This window comes from Hyalella azteca, unplaced genomic scaffold (assembly GCF_000764305.2).
Source record: "Hyalella azteca isolate HAZT.00-mixed unplaced genomic scaffold, Hazt_2.0.2 contig3047, whole genome shotgun sequence".
NCBI lineage: Eukaryota > Metazoa > Arthropoda > Malacostraca > Amphipoda > Hyalellidae > Hyalella > Hyalella azteca.
Genome location: NW_025933301.1, coordinates 151,156 through 162,342, shown reverse-complemented (window position 1 = coordinate 162,342; position 11,187 = coordinate 151,156). Strand labels below are relative to the sequence as shown.

At 37.9% G+C, this 11,187-nt stretch overlaps 1 protein-coding gene across 1 annotated transcript; it reads right to left on the bottom strand.

Moving 5' to 3' along the window:
- Window positions 1-593: 593 nt before the first annotated feature.
- Window positions 594-10,077, bottom strand: LOC108681644. The gene is made up of 2 exons (XM_018170698.2): window positions 9,552-10,077; window positions 594-6,287 (listed from the first exon to the last, which is right to left on the bottom strand). Exons 1-2 carry the CDS (start codon window positions 9,732-9,734, stop codon window positions 5,067-5,069), a joined length of 1,404 nt encoding a protein of 467 aa, XP_018026187.1. The 5' UTR covers window positions 9,735-10,077; the 3' UTR covers window positions 594-5,066.
- Window positions 10,078-11,187: the final 1,110 nt, after the last annotated feature.

The following is an 11,187-nucleotide window of genomic DNA, read 5'->3' as shown; positions in this document are numbered from 1 at the left end:
TGCTAATTGTTGTTTTTAACTTCTATTTTTCTTTCGTTCATCGTCCATTCGCTCCAGCCGTACCACAAAACTGATCTCATTATTCTCTCCTTAAATCGCTTTTCAATGCCACAGTGACAAGATTACATATATATCAGAGAAAGCACGACTTTTCGCTTTCAAGCAATAAACTAGGTCGGTCATGCATTAATCTTGCCAAATATGAATTTATATTAACTGTTAACGGAATTCTCCAAAACGATTCAGAGCCTTTTCGCCCAACACCATCTTGGTGAAACTCCAGAAGGCGCTCTCATAAATCTAACGGAATCAAGGTCTTCTTCGCGGATATGCAAGTGAATGCGATAGCCGAAGGTTATGAACGGTAAATATTAAAAAATATCTATAAATAATAATTCATGTAGCATTTCTCAATAAACAGCCCAACCACGACAAACGGCCGTGAGATTCAAATGGGCGAAATCCTCAATTCTCTCTTCAGAAGTTGTAGGTATATGCATCAACCGCATGGAAAGTTACTTCAACCTACACATCGATTCAACGTCAAGATGAATTCAACCGCCATTTCATGACAGGTTAATGAAACAAGTTGACAGAGTTTAATGCAAACACCGCCTGTGGGAAGAAGTAAGTTAGGTTAGAGTAAGTTGAGACAAGGGCTGAAGAATTGGGGTTGTATTGCGTTACTATCCCCTTATTAAAATATTGGTGGGCTCTAGGGCGAGCCCGGAAAGGAAGGCACTACAGGGCGCAGTGAGCCAAAGAAGAATAGACAGGAGGGAAAAATAGTAAGAGTGCAAAGAATTTCTCATAAAAATACAAACTATGCATTAGAATGGGCCTCATGCATTCTTAGCACTTCACACTGAGCTTTTGACTAGCTACTCACTCCTCGCACACTTCATATCAGGCACGCTCACATTCACTCATGAATGAGAAATATGTTTTTGGTAATTAAACAAGCCAAGTGTCAGTAATTTTGCCCGAATGATTTCTAAAAATTAGAATTGCATTGCCCACCGTAACGGATGTTTCTTTTTCGTTAGAAACATCACTTCTATATGAACCTAGAGCCGGGGTGGGCGGCTATGGTCAGAAGGTCGATAAAGCAAATGGCTGTCAGGTACCGAAGTTCGATGGTGAACCTAATTTTTTTTATGTTTTCATTTTTTCCTGAATGATATATAGAAATAATTCTTTGTACATTACCGAAAATTTGTCCAACTCTAGCGCAACGCCTTCTCGAAGGCTTAACAAACGTCTCTTAATACTAGCAAGGAAGGAGAGTTGAAGTTGGCGGCTTCAGAATTGGATGCCTCGTTTATCACAGCGCTTCAATTCTCCTTAGATTCACAATGACATACAATTGGTTTAGTTGGTCTCCCTGTGACCGAGTGACTTATAAGAAGATACACACACACACACACATTAGTTAAGTCAATTAGTATTAGGGCCGCATGATATGATACCGCCATCAGAAAGCGGTCTTTGGTCTCGGTGCACGCCGGCACTAACAACAACATAACAAACAGCAAGCGAGGCTTCTGACCTCACCCAAATAAAGACGCGAGTATTTCGGCGAACGCTCCTGAGATCATTGGGCTTGTCGCGGCCATCGCAGCTATCATACTTTGCGCCAATATGACCAAAAAATGGAGACTACCCTTCCTGAAAAATTCCAACTTAATACTATTTTCTGCCCAAGGCTATTAATTAAATTTTCCTTTAGTTTGTACGACGAATGGAGCTGCATATTCCCGAACTATTTTTACATGTCAACTCGTATCTGAGTTCCAGGACCTGACACGAGTGTCATCTTGCTTCTGCCGTCTTGGTGGTTGGTAAATCGGGATAGCCACAATTGATAGTTTGAAGAGCAAGCAGAGAGTGCACGACTCCGACACCAGCAACACATATGAGCTGTCCCCGAGTATCCAACACCAAGAGAATCAGATGAGCGTGTATGTCAACAGGAAAACAGAAGCACGGTACATTTCATGGAAACCAAGCTCACTCACTGACCTTGCTTGTCAAGCTTTGCTAGAGAAAGGCACCGGCTACACAGAGAGCGTAAGTACATTGTGTCATAGCTAACACTGCATAATGCAGAATAGCATTAAAAGCTTGTGCATAGCAAATGACCTGTGCGTAAAAGGTCTCGAAACAACCCTCGGAAGCACACCGAACTCGATCGTTTTAAACTGTGAAATCGTTCAATGGTAACATTGAGCGACCACAGCCTGGGCGAGCTCTCACAACAAACGAGCCCCATCCGTAAGCCAGTGCAATACGTTTCTCTTTCCTATCTCTAGATTCTCCTTCAACATCACCTTTCCCCCAACCCGTGGAATGTTGATACAGCTCACAAGTAATGACTTACATTAAACGCATTAAATGCATTCTATAGCAGATATCCCACCCTACCTAAACCACATGATACAATATTACTAGCAGAGACCTTACACAGACATGGCAGGAGAGTTCTAGCGCACTAAATTGGCACTTGTATCGCCTACCCTAACGACTGCTCAGGTCCGTTAGAACACAGCAGCCTATTTATGCAATCTTAAAGTAGAAAAAAATATACATCACAAGGTCACAGGGAAAGCAAAGTTAATACACCAGAAATCAATAAAAGAAACAAAACGTAAAAAGCAGGAAGATACCTGGACTAGCGTGCATCGTGAATTATGTTTTTGGACGCGATCCTGTAGCTGAGCAACAGCTTACTAGGAACAACACAAGTGACTTCATACAAGACTCACACGTCAATTACTGAGCATTATTAAATTGGAGCCCAATCAAATGAATTTAAGCAAAATTAACAAATACTTAACAATATTAAAGTTTCTCAAGTGCCAATTTTCATGAGATCTGAACAGAAGACAAACTCGAAGGAACGTGAGTCGGAACGATGTTTGAATGTAACAGATATAAAAGTTGATTACCTTTTCAGATAGAATGCCTGAAGATATCAATAATAGAATGTTCGATTTTTATTGCTAGAGTCTTGTACAAAGGCAGTATGTTGTGGCACTGGCAAAACATTTAAAATAAAAACCCAAGGAAATTTTCAGTTAAAAATTAAAAATATCAATATCATTTAGCAGGTTGGCTCGAGTTTGCAGTCTAGAATCAATTTAAAATTATGAGAGTTAACAATTTTTCCCAAAACGGCACGAAAGACTCCAATGCAATACATAACACAACAGGGTCTGAATCTGGGTCAATGGAAAATTTTCGTACATGTACAATAGAACTAGAAAAAATAAAAACATAAATAAATCTCTATTTGGTGCACCATAAAATTTACCGGCAGTTGGACCATTTCAAATTGCTGTTATTCGGGTCAACTATTGGCTCGAGCATAAGCAAAAATGTAGAGAGCGGTACATTTTTGAATTTTCAAATTTGAACTGCATAGAACTCAAAAAATATAACACTGGACATGAAATTATGATTGGGTGCAGAGCACAATCACAGTAATAATTTCTATTAAATGATTTCACCGGAGCAGAGAATTTGCCGTGAGGCGCAATAAATGTGCTTCACTTCACAGTAATCACGACCCAAGGCTTATCAGAAGATTTGGGAACTGAAAATGCTTTGCAAACTCTACCAGGGCTAAACAAATTATTAGCTCAGATGGACTACACAACAACGTTAAAGCTATGACTTTATGTCACGGGTCCTTGAACCTTGCAATGATAGTCAACTAATCTCGAGAATGAGCACAGCAAAAATTGATGTTACAATTCAATGCAACTTACAAGTGTCAATAATGGGTGCACGAGTGCCTGCAGTGCGACAATTGCCTGAGAGCAGCTCGTTCATGGGTCACTTATACACTAAAAGGCTGGCCCTTTTTCAACTTCACTATGTTGTGCCAAGTAAAAGACTCTAAGCTTTCCTCGGTAAACATAACTTTGAGGATGCCAACCTAGAGCAAATCACATGCATAGGAGTGACAGCAGAGATCAGTTGGAGAACAATGGTAGGCTGAGCTACATTATCAGAATCACTAGTCTAACACGATTGACCAACCGTATCTAATGCATGTCAATCATAGCTTGATTTGCAAGGAAGCACACCACGTGCAGAGTCGATGAATGACCAAGAGCTTAGAATTAAATTACCAGCACATGAGAAAGAAAAAAAAGGGCATTTGGTTTGCACAAGACAACTCAAAGGCAACTGAAAAACTGCTGGGCACATCTACCACACCAGGCCATGACAAGCCAGTGCTTCGATGCTAGAGAATTATTGCTGAGCATCCTCGCTGCAGCTTGTTTGTACCACATCATTCATTCTTTCAGTTATCACAGAAAAAACAGTATCTCAGACATATTGTACACAAATCCGTCAAAAGCTTACCTATATAACCTGGCCAATATGCTAACAACAAAGCTTAAATGAAGCAAGAGGTGTTTTTAAGGTCAGTATTGCACACAAAATACCTAAAGCATTGACTCGAGTTTTCCACACACAACCATGATAAGACCCACGTTAATGGGAGATCTATCAAGGCAGTGTGTCATCACAGACATTGTATGGGCTAGAAAATAGGACATTACAATCATGATGCAGAAACTTAAATACTCCATGATTAAATTACATAAATACCACAACAGATTACTACACCATGACATGGAAATTTTGACCAGACATACTATGGATGCTGTAAAGCAAACCAACAACTGAATTGGTAGCATGATAATTTAGAAAACAGTCTTATCAAGCACTCACACTCTTAAACAAGCAATAACATAGCTCAACACTTGCAGCACTCACAACCATCCTTAATTTAATAATATAACAAATGGCTCCATTGAAAGAAAAAAAGTTTCTGCACAAGTAATTCCTACACCCATTCCACAAACAATGACTGGAAGCACCAATGCCAGCTTTAGGCATGTACTTCAACACCGCCATTAAAGGACCCACTCATGCTAAGCAGCACGGATTGTCTTTTACCAAGAATTAATACTAATATAATAATCATAAATTGCCATACTTCTCCAATGAGCACCGTTCACATTTAAACACAATTGGCAGACACAAATCACTCAGCAGACAGTAATGGGAGGTGCAGCAGGAACCTCCACTGTAACCGCAGCTATTTTCTTCATTTGCTGTGTTACATCCAGAATTTCTCCTGAGATTCTAGTCATGCTGTCAGCTGGGCTACTGCCAACATTTCTCCATTGTTTAGGCGGAGATGGCAGATTGAGAGCTACAGGAGGACTTGTCATCAGAGGCATGACTGTGTTAGGAGATGGTGGCAGAGCCACCACAGTCATTTTACGACTATTTTTCCTGCTGGTACATCCAGAAGCTGACATGTTCTTGCTAAGGGTATGAGCTGCATGACTTTTCTCAGAATGAATGGGTGTAGGCTGAAAATTACTTGAGCAAGGCTTTTTCTTCTGAGTTTTCTTTTGAACTGACTTAGTTGGAACAGAGACAACAGATTTATTTTCTTGCACAAATTTGGATGGTAAAACAAAAGGAATTAGACCCTCCATGCCAACATCTACAGAGCTGGCTTTCTCAACCTTAATTGAGACTTCATCCTGAGATTCAGAGGGCTTAGGTGCCACTGCATTGAAGAAGCTCAGGAGTGATTTGCTGACCTTCTTCTTGCCAAGTAAGAATTCAGCTTCATCTTCAGAAATATTCTCAGTTGAATCTTCCAGGACACTTATAATGCTTTTAGTGGTGGACTCAAAAACATCCCCAGAGCAAGATTCATACCCTGAAGATGATGATGAAACAGACGGTACAGGCGATGAACAGGAGATAGGACTGCTTGGCCGGCTGGACAACTCTTCTAATGCACTGGTCACTGAAGAAACAGATGGGCTTCTGCTTAAGCCAGAGTTTGTTTCCATTTTAATCCCCTGAGCTTGAAGAGCTTCCAGTTCAGCACATGTGAGCAATTTCTGACTGTTCTTACTGACCATGGCCTCAAGTTCCGTACATGTTACAGCAGTGGATGGGAGTACTGTTGGAGCAGATTTGCTCTTGGAGACACTACTTTTAGTAGTCCGAGTGGAGGATTTGAGAATGGAATTGAAATGCATGTCTGGTTGATTTTGATTGGATTTGGAAGGAAGATAGGAGTTGCATTCTGATTGAGATCTTCTCTTAGGATAAAATTGAGAATTCTGCTGGGGTGCACGCTGAAGAATTTTGTGAACGGAATAAGGCCAATTAGGATCCTTTTGATATGGAGGATAATCTCTTTTCATGGCATCAGCACAAGGTTTGAAACTTGAATGCTGAACCTGAGGAAGAAAAAAATTGAATATTAGATTAAAGTAAATGAGAATGAGTACAACTCAACAGCATGACCATGCCACAAACTAAGCACATCAACTACTTACATAAGACACTTGAAGTAGAGTGAAATTAGACAAATTTAGGTTAAAAAATTCAATATGGTTCTAGCCATCTTGCACAATTAAAAAAAAAACTGTACTTGCTTCTTTGATTCAATGTTTACTGAACAATCTTCACCCAATCTCCCATCTAAACAGGGTGGAATTCAAGAAATGAAATGTATGAAAAGATACACAACTAAAAGCCTAGAACCCAACTTTCCTGACAGGTCTTAAGTAAAAAATTTCAACTAAGCAAGTTGTCGTGATGGTTCCATTCATAATTACAAGATACAATTTGTACAGTTCTACTCTGCTTCCAAATTTTACAAAAGCTTGATCAAAAAGATTCAAGTGAAAACAATTCATAGATAAAATTAGTCAAAATTGTTCTCTATTGATCTTGGTCATTAACTCATAACTGAATCAAATAAATTTTCCAACTACTAATTATTAATTAATTTTCAATCATGACATGTTAGGGGAATTGAGATAAAATTCAATCAACAAGAAAATGGCATGAATTCAAGACAAATAAAATATTCTGCCAATTCAGTAAAAGGCTGGCCTTCATGAGAAAACTAAGACACAAATCAGAGACTGGCATATTGGAGATTTTTTTTAAATCAGTTAATATTTAATTCCCCTATTAAGTTTAAAAATGTATTAAATATCAAGGATTGGCATTACTAATTATTACTAATAACCATGATACTTTGTTGGTCTACAGACAGGACTCACAAAGGGTCTTTAAAATTCTCTACTTTGTAGTTTGTATATACATATACAGTAATAATACGAATATACATATATATATAAAAATATAACTCACTAAGTCAGTACTACTGCAGTGAGTGACAGAGTGCATTTTCTCGTCGACGAAAACTCGAGGTCGCGGACAGACAGACAGACAGACAGATGGACATGGCAAGCACAATAGTGCATTTTTTCCATAAATGAGAAATATGCTAAAAATGTATATATATGTATGTATATATTGGTGTAGTTTGGCAGAAGCTTCTCTTTTATGCAAGTTTGATTGAAGACCAGAGCATGCTTTTTATCAACAATCTTCTTGTTTGTCTTTTCAATGAGTCAAACCAAATTTCTAGCCGGAGCCAGGAGATCAAAAGCAGGTTTCCGAATGACATTTTAATAGATTGAGACGTTTTGAAAAAATAATTTTCATTATCAAGCTGGTGAAGGTTTTACAACACTTGAAATTCAATTTTGGAAATGACAGAAGTACATATGAATGGTATAGTGGATACAATAAAATAAGTAATGTGGATACAACAAAATGTATAAGCTTAAAATTACTTTGAAAATAATTTCAGCGTCCGAACAAATCCTGTAGTTTGAAGGTTGATAGCTGGAGACTCATTCTTTATAATGGGGGCCTCAGCTATTGCCAGTCTTGATGGGTCAGGGCACCACATAACTATGCTGGTGAAGGCCTCCAATGTCGCTCGGTTGATGGTCTCATTGTGAGCTTACCGCATGTGGTTCTTGGGTCCTCCAGATTGTAGATGGCATGTGAGTTGGCGGCTTAAGGTCGTGCTTGTTAGACCAATGTAGTTCATATTTTGAAGAAGTCTACAACCTTCCTTATTACATGAGAATTTATAAACATTAGTTTCTTGAAGCAGTCCTGATTTTTTACAAGGATTATTGTTCATTATAAGGTTTTTCCAGACTGCTTCAAGAAACTAATGTTTATAAATTCTCATGTAATAAAGAAGGTTGTAGACTTCTTCAAAATATGAACTACATTGGTCTAACAAGCACGACCTTAAGCCGCCAACTCACATGCCATCTACAATCTGGAGGACCCAAGAACCACATGCAGGAAGCTCACAATGAGACCACCACCCAAGCGACATTGGAGGCCTGCATCAGCATAGTTATGCAGTGCCCTGACCCATCGAGACTGGTGATAGCTGAGGCCCTCATTATCAAGAACGAGTCTCCAGCTATAAACCTCCAAACTACAGGATTCGTCCGGACGCTGAAATTATTTTCAGAGTAATTTTAAGCTTATACATTTTGTTGTATCCACATTACTTATTTTATTGTATCCACTATACCATTCATATGTACTTCTGTCATTTCCAAAATTGAATTTCAAGTGTTGTAAAACCTTCACCAGCTTGATAATTAAAATTGTATTTTCGAAATGTCGCAATCTATTAATATGTCATTCGGAAACCTGCTTTTTGATCTCCCGGCTCCAGCTAGAAATTTGGTTTGACTCATTGAAAAGACGAACAAGAATATTGTTAATAAAAAGCATGCTCTGGTCTTCAATCAAACTTGCATATGTATATATATATATACTTGACTGATGTTTATTGTGGTAATGAAACAAATGGCAAATTCATAACTACAGATTAAAAATAAATATTGATCTTGGTCTTGTAACACTAATTTTTTTAGAAAACCCATCATTATAGATAAATTTTTTATGCTTGGGCAGATTCAAATGTGTATAGTTTGCAAGTTGGAAATTTAAACCATCTTGAATAATTCTTTCAACAACCAAAGAGCTAGAAGAAAGAAAAAATTTCATTAAGCTTAGCTATGCAGCTAATGGCTAATGCAAGATCAATAGAAAGCAAATCTATAATATAGTTCTTTTTCCAAAAAATTATGCCAGGAAAATTTATGAGTATGCCATAGCAATAAACAAACTACCAAGTTGAAGTTGATAAACCATCATGAAGAACCAGTCTCAACTGTCTCATTCTGCACATTATTTACAACATTAGGTAGCTAAATTACATAAATAAAAAAATACCAATTATTTAATGTCAATGCAGCAATGCCTATGCCACACATGTCATCAATCACCACAGAGCTCTCACCAGATTTCTAAAAAAACAATTTTACCAACAAAACTGAACTAGCCTACAACTCTTTAGCCGCTTTGGCGCAATAAAAAAATAAAGCTTTATAGTCATCATGCGGTTAAGGACTACTAAAAATTGCAGGTCTGCCAAGAATCATATGCTTCTGAAGTTGCGAGTACCTATTTCCTATCTATCTGCATCTGACGGCCTGAGTCTGAGTGGCGACCTGTGTGTCAAATGTCGTCATGTCGATAACGGCTGAGCTCGACTTGAACCTGACAAAATGTATGATTGTCATAACAAAAATAAAGCTTCAACTCACCTCAGAGTGCTGAGGAAACCTCTCATGAAAGGAGGGTGCAGAAAAAGACTGGTAGAGCATGTAGGACGGACTCAGGCTGGAGCGGCCATTTACAGAGGGCCGACGATGATGGGGCTTGGGTCCAGAGGACATCGTTGAGGGTCTAGAATATTCCATGTAGTTCAATGATGCGTTGGGAGCCATTGGCGAGGCCAACAGCAATATATTATGTAGATGATGCAGTAGTGCTAATGAAATGATGAGATGACGACTACGATGAATATAATGCTAAAGCGCACCAAGCAAATTGGTGGCGTTTGCCGTGAGGTCGCTGAGAACGACTTGGAATCAAAATGGCGGAGAGAAATTGGAGCAGCAGAAGTTTGCTCAATATAAACTCGCATTAAAACTTGTTCTTCCAACAGAAACCAAGATGCACTTGCGTAATACGATTTAAAAAGTTTGTACTCTTCTAAGATACACCTTGGCATAGAACACAAGTTAATAATAACTTATGCTAAAGCGACTGTGTCGCACACCCTCCTCTCTTACAATTTCATCAAGACAAAGAGCACTGAAGTGCGCACTCGCTTATATACGCAGATCTTAGAACTAGTTCCCCTCCATGAAAATTTACTTTCACAATGAAATATATGAGAATCATAGTTTGTCGACAATGCTTTTCATTCATGAAAGTATAGAAATTGTTTTTTATTTGTCTAAATAATAAGAAAGTTACCACTAAAGTTAACAGACATTTATACATTATATGGCTACCAGCATTAATTTCATCTGGTGACAGTTAGCAACATATGCGTATTCTGATTGGCTCAAGTCACATAGCAACAAACCAGAGAAAAATTAATTCAATAAATCTGTAAACGAAAAACACGTTAACGACTTATTTCATGTTTCGATTTCAGGATGCAAAAACATTTGAATATATTGGAATTGAAAACCTCAATTGGATAAAATATGATGAAAATTCGTGTCGATATTAAAACAAGGATGTACAAAAAGGAGTTGTTTTGTAAATTTTCGTGCATTTCTCAAAATGTCGATATATATTGTTATGGCTTATTTCTGACCTGAAGTAAAGTAACGCTTTATAATAAAGGAAATGAATAAATAAGCACAAGCACGACGGGAATATGGCGGAAAATAAATGTGACTCTGAATAAAACGATTTATTTGGACACAAATTCTTTTCGATTACTTCACAGTATTCATGAATTATTAGGAAAAGCTCGGTAAACAAAATAATAATTACCGCAAATATAATTTTTTCCACTTCGCGACATTCTAAATTCCAACTAAGACGGTTGTATCATATGAAAATAACCCATGACGGGTAACGCGTCATTAACATGAAACGTTTGCTGCTAATTTAGAATATATCAGTATAAATCAGCAGGATTTACAGACAGGGGTTACTCAGGCTTAATCTATTTACAACTACATCGAGTGTTTGTCTATTTATGTTGTGTTGTACTCGACATTATCGCTAGGATATGTCAGACACGATCACAGTCAACTAAAAAAAACTAACTATTGATTTGCTTTATTGTAGTCTTATATGAGGACAGATTCAATTCTAACTTGACCCGCATAAAATATTTGATTCATTAGAATGACGTATAATAGTTATCGAGGTTCA